Below are 14,387 nucleotides of genomic sequence, written 5' to 3' on the forward strand. Positions count from 1 at the left end.
TAATCCTCAAGGAGAAGGAAAGAAAATTCTGGTTCACCCAGCCTCAGTGCTTCCCTTCTTGCTGGAGACGACTAGGGCTGCCTTGGCTCACCTGGCAGCCTTTCCTCCGCCATTTCAGAGGGGTCTGCAGTCTGTTCTGATCGGTTGCCACCTGATCTGAGCTCTTGAAGTTTTCCTCCTTCTTCGTTGCCCCTCAAGGGCAATTTTCCGACCCTTTAAGGGTCGCCGAGCAAAGAGAAACCAGATTGGAAAGCCAGAGTGCCGTCTTTTCCCAGTTGTCCCATCGGCCACCAAACAGGAAGTCCGATATTAATAGCTTTTATTTCTAATCCATATTTAACTCTTGTTGGAAATCAGAAAATTATAGAATTAGCATTTATTTCATGGCCCATCTCCCAGTTTTGATAATTCAAATTTTATGTATGTGGTAGTATTTCACTCAGGTAAGACTGTATTATAAAATTGGCAATTATTTTAGATTTAGTGCATACAAAAATTGCCATGTCTTATCATTTGTGGCAATGATCAGTTAGTCACTACCTTGTCTAAACATTTTGAATTTGGAAAAAAAATACCTCAAATCTTCTATAATGAATTTTGAGATTAGTTCATTGCGTATATTTCCTAATACATGTAAATCAATCTAGCAACCAAGATCAAAAGGGAATCGGAAGGAAAAAAATGATTAGAAATACTTAGTTATGTTGGATCTGTTTAGTTTGGAAAAATCACAATGCAGAAAGGAATAATAGCTATCCTCAAGTAGCCAAAGTATCATTACAAAAAAAGTGGAGCAAAGTTGTTCAGAGGTTTTCAGAAGACAGCACAAGAAATAATGGGTTGAAATCACAAGGAAGTAGTCTTTATCTGGACATTATAAAAAAATTCTGATAAAGCTATCTATAGTGGAACATACTGCCTTAGTCATCTGTGAGAGATACTGTCATAGTGGACTTCTAAACTGGGCACAGTTTACAACCCCTAAACAGTCTATAATTCCAAATATTGCAGAATAATAAAATCAGTACTTGATTTCTCAAAAATGCAGCAAATTCCTTATTAATTGCAGTATAAAATAATTTTAAAATAATTTTAGTAGGATAGCAGGATTATTTGCTTCTTATCCCAAAACAACTGAACAGTAAGGAAACAGATCTCACATCTTTTCTGATAATATCTTGAACTATTTATATGGATGCCTACAAAGATTACTGCTCATTTTTTGAGAACTCAAGATATGATGTTAATCATTTTGGAAACTGGAGTTTTGAAAACATATCTGTGTTTATCAGAATATGCATTCTGTTGGTAATAGTACATATATAAAATTTGAATATTAAAATTTAATTTAAGAGGCTTTCACGGATGTGGAATAAATGATTGATTTACTATTTATGGCTGTTATACAGATTACTTAGAAATGTATACATCAGGTATGGATTCAGAAAGTATTATATAAATGCATCTAGAATAAAATAGCTAGATAATATTGCATGCAATTATACTTAAGGTAGTTACTGCGGAATATATATTGTTTTAATTTGGTCTGAAATTATTTTTAGCAAATAAAATACAAGAACTAAATGATCAAAGAAGACATTTAACTGTAGAACTAGAGGCAACTGTACATGACATAGAAAAAATAGAAAATCGTGCTTCAGAAGAAACCTTAATGAGACGATCTGAGGGTAAGTGGATGCCTATATATTGGCACCTGCACATTTTTTCAGTGGTAGCAGTATGGAATATGTGCCAGATAGTCACTATACCACTTGGTCTTCACATTATCATCTAACAAGCCCGCTCCCTTTTAAAGAGGAGTAGGTATAAAGATCCTCCTTTAAGCCATTACTAGTGGTTGCAAAATATTTTGCAGATAAAATTGCTTATATTGTTGATAGAGCCTAATAAGATAACAAGGACTACACCTTGCAAGGTGACTTGGCATTCTACTTTTTAGGAGTCAGCACAATTCTTGGTAGTATGAGTTTTAGTCAATTTAAGCAAATGTAATTTTTTCTTTCTAACACAAATAATGTGTTGTTGTTGTTAGTTGCGAAGTCGTGTCCGACCCATCGCGACCCTATGGACAACGTTCCTCCAGGCTTTCCTGTCCTCTACCATCTTCTGGAGTCCATTTAAGCTCACGCCTACTGCTTCAGTAACTCCATCCAGCCACCTCATTCTCTGTCGTCCCCTTCTTCTATTGCCCTCAATCTTTCGCAGCATTAGGCTCTTCTCCAGGGAGTCCTTTTTTCTCATTAGGTGGCCAAAGTATTTGAGTTTTAGCTTCAGGATCTGGCCTTCTAAAGAGCAGTCAGGGTTGATCTCCTCTAGGACTGACCGGTTTGATCGCCTTGCAGTCCAAGGGACTCGCAGGAGTCTTCTCCAGCACCAGAATTCAAAGGCCTCAATTCTTTGGCACTCAGCCTTTCTTATGGTCCAACTTTCACTGCCATACATTGCAACTGTGAAGACCATAGCCTTGACTATACGCACTTTTGTTGACAGGGTGATGTCTCTGCTTTTTAGTGTGCTGTCTAGATTTGCCATGGCTTTCCTCCCAAGGAGCAAGCGTCTTTTAATTTGTTGACTACAGTCCCCATCTGCGGTGATCTTGGAGCCCAGGAAAATAAAATCTGTCACTACCTCCATTTCTTCCCCATCTATTTGCCAGGAATTGAGAGGGCCGGATGCCATGATCTTGGTTTTCTTAATGTTTAGTTTCAACCCAAGTTTTGCACTCTCCTTCTTCACTCGCAACAAGAGACTCTTCAGTTCCTCTTCACTTTCTGGCATTACACAAATAATGTAGACTCCTCTAAACCAGGGCTTTTCAACCGGTGGTACTTTGGCACCTGGCTGGTGATACGTGACCATCCTAGAGAAGTGGTAGCAGAGGGGAGAGGAATGAGCTGAAGTGACGGCAGCATCACAGAAGCCCAAGGGAGAGGAAGCTGGAGCTGCAGGGCTGTCGGGGCTTGGTAGAAGCCCCAGGATTTGCGTGCATGGCTACAAGTTGATTAATGCTTTTGCAGAGCTGTCAGGGCCCAGTGCCGGGCTCCAGTGATTGGCACTTCTGAAAGGGGAGAGAGGAAAGGAAATAAAAAGAGGAGGGAAAGGACCAGTGAAGGGGTGCCCCGCCCCACCCCCTGAGTGCGTGCACAGGAAGAGGAGGCGAATGCCCACCGTCCCTGCTGACCGCTCAGAAAGAAGAGAAGCATAGGAGGTGGTGGTGAGTGTGCAGGGCCCAGCATCCCTGGGGGCCACATTGTGAGTGCTTTGCAGGTTTATTTTTTTAAACTGCCTGATGCTCCAGGCAGGAGGCTTCCCATTTTTACCCTCCCCTGTCCTTGCTTCTGTGCTTGAAGGTCCCTGCATGACTCTCAGCTCACTGCTCCCAGACCCTTGCACATGTTTGTGTGTGTGTTTGTGTGTGTATGTGTATGTGTGTGCATGGGGGGGTCTCACTCCTTGCAGTCCCACACTGTGACATTGGTGAGGAAAAGAAAGGGAGAGATAAGAGAAGCTGTGATGCAGCCTTGCACGGCACTGGGGGCGGGAGCTGAGGGGCTCAGGGCATGTTGCGATTGGCGGCATGTTGAGAAAAAGAAACAATTACTGTATTTTTCGGACCATAAGACGCACCTGACCATAAGACGCATCCAGTTTTTAGAGCCGGAAAACAAGAAAAAAAAATATTCTGAACCAAATAGTACTGGTATACTGAAACAGGACTTTTCAACCTTTTCATTCATTGTATCACTTTTAAGACAAGGCAATGTCCAAGTACCACCAGTCGCCCAGCAAGGTGTCAAAAACTTGACCCCCCCCCCCAAAAAGGAAAAAAAATGATACAGGTAGTCCTTGACTTACAATGATTCACTTAGTGACTGTTCAAAGTTACAACGGCACTGAATAAAGTGACATGACTATTTTTCACACTTATGACCGTTGCAGCATCCCCAGGGTGATTTACATTCAGATGCTTGGCAATCGATTCATATTTATGATGGTCACATTGTTCCAGGGTCATGTGATCGCCTTTTCCAACCTTCTGACAAGCAAAGTTAGTGGGGAAACCAGATTCACTTAACAATCATGTTACTAATTTAATTTCTCTCTCTCCTTCTCTTTCTCTCTCTCTCCCCCCTCCCTCTTTCTCCTCTCTCCCTCTTTCTCTCTCTCCCTTTCTCTCCCTCTCCCTCTCCCTATTTTTCTCTTTCCCTCTATTTCTCCCTTTCTCTCCATTTCCCTCCCTTTCTTTCTCCTTCTCTCTCTCTCCCTCTCTATTTTTCTTTCCCTCTCTTTCTCCCTTTATCCTATTTCCCTCCCTCTTTCTCATTGTCTCTCTCTCCCTCTTTCTTTCTCTCTCTCTCCCTTTCTTTCTCTCCCTCTCTTTCCTTCTCCCTCTTTTTTCTCTCCCTTTCTTTTTCCTTCTCTCTCTCTCCCTCTTTCTCTCCCTCCCTATTTCTTCCTCTTTCTCTCTCCCTCTTTCTCTCCCTCCCTATTTCTTTCTCCTCTCTCTCCCTCTCTTTCTCTCCCTCCCTATTTCTTTCTCCTTCTCTCTCTCCCTCTCTCTCTCTCCCTCTCTCTATTTCTCTCCCTCCCTCTCCCATTGTCCCTTCCTTTTTTCCTTTCTTCCTTTCCTCCCTCTTTGTCCTTCCCTCTCCTACAGACAGAAGTGGCAAATTAAACTTTTTAGGGGGTCTGAAATATATGAGATGAAATGAATATTAGACTTAAATCTGGATAAGTTTGAAATTGTTGAAATTTGTTAAGATTTCCTTTTTAAATCATGAAAACAGTAGAAAACAATTGTTTATTTTGAAAACTGAAAAATGAACTGGTGCTGACATCTAGTGGAGGATGAAAGTATACAATAATAGTTGCTCTAATACAGGAACTGGCAAAGCCCAGGAAAAGATAACTTGTTTTTGGTGACCTTCAATGTCTTAATAATAGAGAACAACTGTGACAAAAAAAGAAAACATTTTGTGCTACCTAAAAATTGAGAACTATAAACATTAGGGGAAAAAATGGACCTTTCTGGATTTCAAATACCTATTCAACTGTGACTCTAAAGCTGTCTGAAGAGAAAGGAAAACCCTGATTTTTGACTATCATGGAAAACCAGAGATCTGCAGAAAGAATATACCAAGAAAAAGCAAACACTTTCCAGGCGGAGATGTATGCTGTGTTGCAAGTAATTAAAACAACAATGATCTGAAACCATGAGGAAATTAAAAATAACTTTGAAAATATAAATGAATACATCTCCAATTTAACTTTACAACAAAAAAACTCTCAGAAAATAAAAATAGTGTGAGCAGATAAAACAGACAACTGAATATAAACCAGAGGAAATTGGTTTAAAGATGAACTTAACAATAGAAGGAAGTGTGACTTAATCCAGGTGGAAAAAAACTTACAGGAAATATTGGACATGGAAAAGATAACTTATACTCTATCACAAAATAAGTCTGAGGACAAGAAAAAAGAGTTGACAAAATGGATTACAGAGCTGCCAGGAGAACTATATATTATTCTACATCATCGGATTACCCACTGTTAATATTTGCCCTATGTGGACACTTTTATTATCGTGTGGCTCGCCTGCGTTATCTTGGAGCCGATTTGTATGCCCTCAGGGGGGTTTCTCCCTCCTGGGTACGACCGGCCACCTTTTCCTGCATTCCCCTTAATGACGGGCCCAATTGTTGGGACCCCGAGAGGTGGTTGGGCTTAGACAGGGGCCTCGGGTGGAGACGCATTAAGAGGCCCCTGATATATTTTTAGCTGGTTATTTTAAAATGTTAGGGAGGGGGAGGAATAGTAGGGTGGGGAGGGAATTATTAACCGGCACTCAGTCTGGGCCTGTTAGGGGTTCCGGCGGGATGGGGTTGGGAGTGGAGGCTGCTGGTTCTGTGTATGCTGGGGTGGGGTTTCAAATCCCCATGACGATAGGGAATGGCAGCAGGTGGTTGCACGGAGGGCCGCATCAACATCTGGAATCACGCCCCCGCTGTCTTCGAGCGGTGGCGCGCTCCGACCCTCTGGTTAGCACCGTTTTGCCTGGGGATAAGGGTGATCAGGTCCCTGAGCTTAGGCTGGTCTATCTTAATGCCAGATCCGTTCTTAACAAGGCTCCCCTCGTTCATGACTTGATCGAGGAGGAATGCGTGGATCTGGCATGCATCACAGAAACTTGGTTTGGCTCGGAGGGAGGGGTTCCTCTGACTGAGGTATGCCCCCCTGGTTTCCATGTGCTACACCAGCCATGGGCTCAGGGTAGGGGTGGAGGGGTAGCAGTGGCTATCCGGGAGACTTTATGCCCGCGGGAGACCACCATTGTCCAGATGGCCGGGAGTGAGTCCCTCCTCCTGAGATGAGGCCCCTGGGCTCAGATGGGCTTCTTGCTCACATACCTGGCACCCATCTGTGTGGCAACAGCTTTGCCCGAGCTGCTCGACACCCACTCAGGGTTGGCGGTGGAGTTCCCCAGGCTTATAGTTCTGGGTGACTTCAACCTGCCTTCCCTGGGAGGGTTGTCTGAGTTAGCTCGGGAGTTCATGGCTTCAATGATGGCCATGGACCTGACCCAAGTAATTCAGGGCCTGACTCATGTTGGGGGGGTCACACTCTTGACCTGGTGTTCCTGTCTGGACAGTGGCTGGATGATTTGAGAGGGGGTTCACCAACTATTGTTCCCCTGTCATGGTCCGATCATCACCTCCTGCGGCTGGTCTTCCATTATGCCACCCCCCGCCGCTGGGCTGAAGAACCGACCAGGTGGTTCTGCCCCAGGTGCCTAATGGACCCAGAACGGTTCCAGATGGCGCTTGGGTCTATACCCATCGCCCTCACTCACAGCCCAGTAAATGCCTTGGTGGATGCCTGGGAAAGGGCAGCCACCGAGGGACTCGACTGTGTAGTACTCTTGTGACCCCTGACCTGGCGCAGATCCCGTTGGGCTTCATGGTTCTCTGCGGAGCTCCGGGAGATAAAGCATCAGAGACGGGGTCTAGAGAGCTGTTGGACGTCCAGCCGTTCCGAATCTGACCGATTGCAGTTAAGAACCTTTGTAAGGTCTTATCTTGCGGTGATGAGGACAGCGAGGGCTCATCACGTCCGCAGATAATCGCCTGGCTGCCCTGTTTAGGGTGACTCGCTCCCTTCTTAATCAGGAGGTGAGGGAGGAGCCCTTGCAGGGTCAGGCCGAGGAGTTTAGTCATCATCTGACGGACAAAATCGCTCAGGTCTGGGCCGGTTTGGACTCTTGACTGGGCACAGTCTGATGTGGAGGAATCGGAAGGTCTTGAGCATGTTATCTGGGCTGAGTTCGATCCTGTTTCCCCTGATGATGTGGACAGGATTATGGGGAGGCTGAGCTCCACCACCTGTTTATTGGACCTGTGTCCCTCCTGGCTGATTTATGCAGCTCGGGAGGAGACACAAAGCTGGTTCCAGGCAGTAATATCTGCTTCTTTGAGTGAGGGTGTCTTCCCCGCTGCTTTGAAGGAGGCAGTGGTGAGGCCCCTTCTCAAGAAACCTGCCCTGGACCCAGCAATTTTAAATAATTATCGTCCGGTCTCCAACCTTCGCTTTTTGGCGAAGGTTGTTGAGAGTGTGGTGGTGCGTCAGCTTCCTCTGTTCCTGGAGGAAACTGATTACCTTGACCCATACCAATCGGGCTTCAGGCCCAGGTACAGCACGGAGACGGCATTGGTCGCGCTGGTGAATGATCTCTGGTGGGCTCGGGACAGGGGTTGTTCCTCTGTCCTAGTCCTATTAGATCTCTCAGCGGCTTTTGATACCATCGACTATGGTATCCTACTGCGGCGTCTCAGGGGGTTGGGAGTGGGAGGCACTGTTTTGCAGTGGTTCTCCTCCTACCTCCTGGGCCGCTCGCAGTCGGTGTTGACAGGAGGGCAGAGGCCTCTCGTTTGTGGAGTTCCTCGGGTCGGTTCTCTCTCCCCTCCTGTTCAACATCTATATGAAGCCTCTGGGCAAAATCATTCGTAGTTTCGGGGTGGGGTATCATCAGTATGCTGATGATACCCAACTTTTTCTTTCCACCCCGAACCAACCCAGCGATGCCCTCGCCGTGATGTCCCGTTGCCTGGAGGTGGTCCAGGTCTGGATGGGGAGAAACAGGCTTCGTCTCAATCCTGCCAAGACTGAGTGGCTGTGCGTACCGGCATCTCGGGTTAACCAGTCTATTCCACCTTTAATGATGGGGGGTGAGGTGTTACCCCCCATTGATAGGGCTCGCAACTTGGGCATCCTCCTGGATTCGCGGCTCAGTTTTGAAGATCATATAGGAGCCGTGACCAGGGGGGCCTTTGCCCAGGTTCGCCTGGTGCACCAGTTGCGGCCCTCTCTGGACTGAGATGTCCTACGCACAGTCACTTATGCGCTCGTGACCTCCCGGTTGGACTACTGCAATGCTCTCATCATGGGGCTGCCCTTGAGGACCACTCGGAGGCTTCAGCTGGTGCAGAATGCGGCCACGCGAGTTGTGATGGGGGTTTCCCAATACTCCCATGTAACACCTCTGCTCCGCGAGCTGCATTGGCTTCCGGTTGCCCTCCGGGTGAGATTCAAGGTGCTGGTGATGACCTATAAAGCCCTAAATGGCGAGGGTCCGGGATATTTGAGGGAACACTTGCTGCCAGCATCAAGCTCCCTTCGTCCTGTGCGCTCCCACAGGGAGGCCCTTCTCAGGGTACTGCCGGCAAAAGATTGCCGGCGGGTAACACCCAGCGGGAGGGCCTTCTCTGTGGGTGCGCCTGCCCTTTGGAACCAGATGCCCGTAGAGCTCAGGACTGCCCCTGACCTTCGTTCATTCCGCCGGGACGTGAAGACCTGGCTCTTTGAGCTTTCTGGCCTGGACTGAGAATTTTAATTGTAATTTTATTTTAATTGGGTTTTAATTGGAGTTCAATAGGGGTTTTATTTTATTCAAGGACTAAATTTAATTATTTTAATTGCTCTTAGCTTTTGTAATTTGTATTGTTATTTTAAATTCCTTGTGAACCGCCCTGAATCCTACGGGGAAGGGCGGTATATAAGTCCAATAAACATAAACTATGAGAACTTGAGAGACAAAAACTGATAAGACAAATTAAGAGAGAAAGAAAGGAAAAGATTTTCAATGAATATGAAGGGGCGAAACCTTCCTATAAAAGCATCTTATCTGATTTGCCTTTTGTACCTACAACAATATCCATAAGACTATTGGAAGACTCTTTGATTCAGTGGAGCATATTGATCAAGAAAGATATTTGGCCAAAAAAAAAAGGCTAACGAGAGTTAAGAAATTAGATGATGGGATTTTTCAGATGGGAATATTTAAAAATTAAACATCTGTTTGAATATGGTTAAAGAAATAGAAAGATTTTGGTTATAAATGAATTTTAGTTTAAGAGGGATGAGCCCCTCAAGTAACATAGTATGTTTTTCTTCCTTTTTCTTTTGTGTTTTGTTTTTTGATATTAGAAATATAAAAATGTTGGGATGGTTTATATAAAGGAAATGTTTTAGATACTTAAGTGCAATTGATCTTGAGAAAATTTCAATGGATAAAAATGTTTTGAATAGATCTAAAAGATTAGATAATTGGATTTATTAAATGGAACATTTAAAGACAAATGTATTTTTGAATATGGTTAAAAAGAAGGCAAAGGGAGAGGCAAGGGAGAAAAAGAAAGATACGCCCAATTGAATGCAGAATTCCAGAGAATAGCTAGAAGAGATAAGAATGCCTTCTTAAATGAACAGTGTAAAGAAATAGAAGAAAACAATAGAATTGGGAGGACCAGAGATCTCTTCAAGAAAATTGGAGAGATGAAGGGAACGTTTCATGCAAAAATGGGCATGATAAAGGACCAAAATGGCAGGGACCTAACAGAGGCAGAAGAGATTAAGAAGAGGTGGCAAAATTACACAGAAGAACTATACAAGAATGAGCTTAATGTCCCTGATAATCACAATGAGGTGGTCACTGACCTTGAGCCAGACATCCTAGAATGTGAAGTGAAGTGGGCCTTAGAAAAGCTGAGCAACAACAAAGCTAGTGGAGGTGACAGTATTCCAGCTGAGCTATTCAAAATCTTAAAAGACGAGGCAGTAAACGTGCTACGCTCAATTTGCCAGCAAATTTGGAAAACTCAACAGTGGCCACAGGATTGGAAAAGATCAGTTTACATTCCAATTGCAAAGAAAGGCAGTGCCAAAGAATGTTCAAACTATTGCACCATTGCACTTATTTCTCATGCTAGTAAAGTTATGCTTAAAATCCTGCAAGCTAGACTCCAGCAGTATGTGGACCGAGAACTACCAGAAGTACAGGCAGGATTTTGAAGAGACAGAGGAACTAGAGATCAAATTGCCAACATACGTTGGATCATGGAGAAAGCTAGGGAGTTCCAGAAAAACATCTACTTCTGCTTCATTGACTATGCTAAAGCTTTTGATTGTGTGGATCATAACAAACTGTGGCAAGTTCTTAAAGAGATGCGCATACCAGACCATCTTATTTGTCTCTTTAGAAACCTATATGTGGGCCAAGAAGCAACAGTGAGAACGGGTCACGGAACCACTGATTGGTTCAAAATTGGGAAAGGAGTCCGGCAAGGCTGTATAATGTCACCCTGCCTATTTAACTTATATGCAGAGCACATCATGAGAAAGGCAGGGTTAGAGGAATCAAAAGTTGGAATTAAGATTGCCGGAAGAAATATCAACAACCTAAGATATGCAGATGATACCACTCTAATGGCAGAAAGTGAAGAGGAACTAAAGAGCCTCTTGTTGTGGGTGAAGAAGGAGAGTGCAAAACTTGGGTTGAAACTTAACATTAAGAAAACTAAGATCATGGCATCTGGCCCTCTCAATTCCTGGCAAATAGATGGGGAAGAAATGGAGGTAGTGACAGATTTTATTTCCCTGGGCTCCAAGATCACTGCAGATGGGGACTGTAGCAAAGAAATTAAAAGACGCTTGCTCCTCGGGAGAAAAGCCATGGTAAATCTAGACAACACACTAAAAAGCAGAGACATCACCGTGTCAACAAAAGTGCGTATAGTCAAGGCTATGGTCTTCCCAGTTGCAATGTATGGCAGTGAAAGCTGGACCATAAAAAAGGCTGAGTACCGAAGAATTGAGGCCTTTGAACTATGGTGCTGGAGAAGACTCCTGCGAGTCCCTTGGACTGCAAGGCGATCAAACCGGTCAGTCCTGGAGGAGATAAACCCTGACTGCTCTTTAGAAGGCCAGATCCTGAAGCTAAAACTCAAATACTTTGGCCAGCTAATGAGAAGGAAGGACTCACTGGAGAAGAGCCTAATGCTGGGAAAGATTGAGGGCACTAGAAGAAGGGTACGACAGAGAATGAGGTGGCTGGATGGAGTCACTGAAGCGGTAGGCGTGAGCTTAAATGGACTCCAGAAGATGGTAGAGGACAGGAAGGCATGGAGGAACGTTGTCCATAGGGTCGCGATGAGTCGGACACGACTTTGCAGCTAACAACAACAACAAAAAGAAGAGAAAAAAATGTACATTAGTCTAAGAGGGATATGTATTTTAAGTAGTATACTAATTTATTTTTCTCTTTTTTGTGTTTGTTTTTTTAAATATGAGAAACGTAAAAGTGTTGAAATGGCCTATATGAGGGAAAAGATTTAAATACTTAAGTATAATTAATTCTGAGGATGTTTTGAATATTGTGGGGAAAACAAATTTAAATAAGAATTTTCTAAACAGGATTTATGACAAGGCAATCAAGATGATCAGTTAGAAAAGAAGCTTTATATTGAGGTGGTTACTATTTGCAGAAATATTAGAAAAATGTCTATATTTAATTATTATTTATCCAAACAATAAGAATTGTATTAATTCAAGGTTGGCAAAGAAAATATTAGAAGAAGAGAAAATCAAGCAAAGCTATTATGTGGACTGTATAAATATAGAAACTAGTTGTTATTAATGGTTTTTTAAATATAAACCTAGACAACATGCTGTTTACCAAATATTAAGGTGATTATGTTAAAAAAATTAAAACATATTTTAAAAAAGAAATTAAAACTGGTACTTTTTTCCTTTTTTATTATTTATAACATTTTATTAGATTATGGAATACAATACAATAATAGAAAAGCAAATAGTAGGACACAGTGGGGAGGAATAAGGGGGAAAATGAGGGGAAGAAGGGGAAAAGAAAAGAAAAGGCATTGACTTCCAACTTCCTCTGTTGCAATACAATGAAGCCTTAACATCGAACCTCAACTTTTCCATGATAGTATAAAAATTAGCCATTTCTATAACAAATGAATCTAATCAGTAAAATGCAAAATCCCACCCCTTTTTTCAGTCATCAAGTATTTCACACCTTGCTAAGCACTGGTGATACTCGAATATTGTCATGTCCTAAAAGTGGTACAATCTATGAAAAGTTTGAAAAGCCCTGCTCTAAACAAGATGTATTGAAATGAAATGGATAGAATTACAAGAATTTTAAGCAGTACCCCACCAGATGGATCTGTAGTTGGCTGGCAAACTGTACTCAAAGAGTAGTCCTCAATGGCACTACATCCACATAGAGAAAAGTAAGCAGTAGGTTACCACAAGGTTCTGTCCTAGGCCCAGTACCCAGTACATCAATGAATTAGATAAGGGAATTGAAGGGGAACTCATCAAATTTGTAGATGACACCAAACTGACAGGAGTAGCCAACACCCCAGAAGACAAACTCAGGATCCAAAAAGATCTTGACAAACTTGAACAATGGGCTCTATCCAACAAAATGAGTTTCAATGTGAAGAAAAGCAAAGTTTTACATTTAGGCAGGAAAAATCAAAGGTACAAGTACAGATTCGGTGAGACCTGGCTTAAAAACAGTAACTCTGAGAGGAAACTTGGAGTCCTTAACCATGAACCAGCAGTGTGCAGCAGGAGCCAAAAAAGCTAACACAATCCTGGGTTGTATAAACAGAGGCATAGAATCAAGATCACACTAGGCATTAGTACCACTTTATGAAACCCTAGTAAGACCACACCTGGAATACTGCAGCAAATTTTGGTCACCATATCACAAAAAAGATGTTGAGAGTTTGGAAAAAAAATCAGAGGAGAGCAGCTAAGATGATCAAAGGCTTGGAGACTAAAACGTACGAGGAACGGCTGCAGGACTTGGGTTAGATAGTCTAAAGAAAAGAAGAAATAGGGGAGACATGATGGCAGTATTCCAGTATTTGAAGGGCTGCCACCAAGAAGAAAGGGTCACATTCACCAAACCACAAGAGTGCAGGATGAGAAACAATGGTTGGAAACTGACCAAAGAGAGAAGCAACCTGGAATTAAGGAGAAACGTAACAGTGAGGACAATTAAGCAGTGGAACAGCTTGTCTTCAGAAATCGTGGGCGTTCCATCACTGGAGATTTTTAAAAAGAGGCTAGACAGTCACTTGTCTGAGATGGTATAGGTTCTCCTGCGTGAGAAGGGAGCTGGACTAGGTGACCTCCAAGGCCCCTTCCAGCTCTATTCTATTCAAAATATTTCTTAAACTGGTAGGGCGATGCCTTTCATTACTTCTCTTATCAGGGTTTAATATATCAAAAAATAACTTGTAGTTGCAGAGAATTGATGTGTAGCTATTGCAAATAAAATTGTTGTAGAAGCCAAAATTTATGAACATTGCTTGAAACTTCCCAGGATTAATATAAGATTAGTCTTTCAAGTGAATAAAATATTCCAATCTGCCCCTTTTGTATCTTATTCTCTTCCCCAATAGAGATAGCTGACTTTTACCTGTTTTTTTACATTCATTTGGAATTGGGTGATATTTCCTCTCAGATACGACTAGTTGGGAGGGTGGATCTCCTGGACTCCTTCTTGAGCAGAAGATGGAGGCATCTGCTTGGAGAGCTTTGACCCAGTTTTGATTGGTATGCCACTTGGAGCTCTGTGAGATTGGAAAGTCCTAATTGCAAGATTCATGCTGTTATTACCACATGATTGGAATACTATAATACCATCTATGCAGGGATACTTTTGAAGAGGATCCAAGCTGCATTTGGTCTAGAATTTGATAACCTAGCTGTTGATAGAAGCAGACCACTTCAGCAGTGTAACTTGTGGGCTGAATTCACTCCTTTATTTACCAATAACTTTCCTGACCCAGGTCCTTATAGATCTCTATAGGGTTCAGTTTTACTTATCTTTAATGTTATTTCTCTGGGCTAAATTTAGCCTATAGTGTAAGATCCTCTGTGGAGAGGATGCTTTGAGTCCCGACATACAAGAATTTAATGTATGTGTACTTAGACATCAATATTGTGAAACAGCTTACCTACTAAATTTTGATTGGCTTCCTTGTTATGGAATT

General features: G+C 42.9%; 1 protein-coding gene across 1 annotated transcript in view; it reads left to right on the plus strand.

Annotated features, from left to right (window-relative positions):
* The window catches only part of CCDC7 (coiled-coil domain containing 7), a 297,769-nt gene that overhangs the window by 194,235 nt on the left and 89,147 nt on the right, over nucleotides 1-14,387 (plus strand). The window contains 1 exon segment of the mRNA XM_083379044.1: nucleotides 1,563-1,688. Coding sequence (XP_083235170.1) covers nucleotides 1,563-1,688 — 126 coding nt within the window.

Source organism: Vipera ursinii, assembly GCF_947247035.1.
Source record: "Vipera ursinii genome assembly, chromosome: Z".
NCBI classification, from domain to species: domain Eukaryota; kingdom Metazoa; phylum Chordata; class Lepidosauria; order Squamata; family Viperidae; genus Vipera; species Vipera ursinii.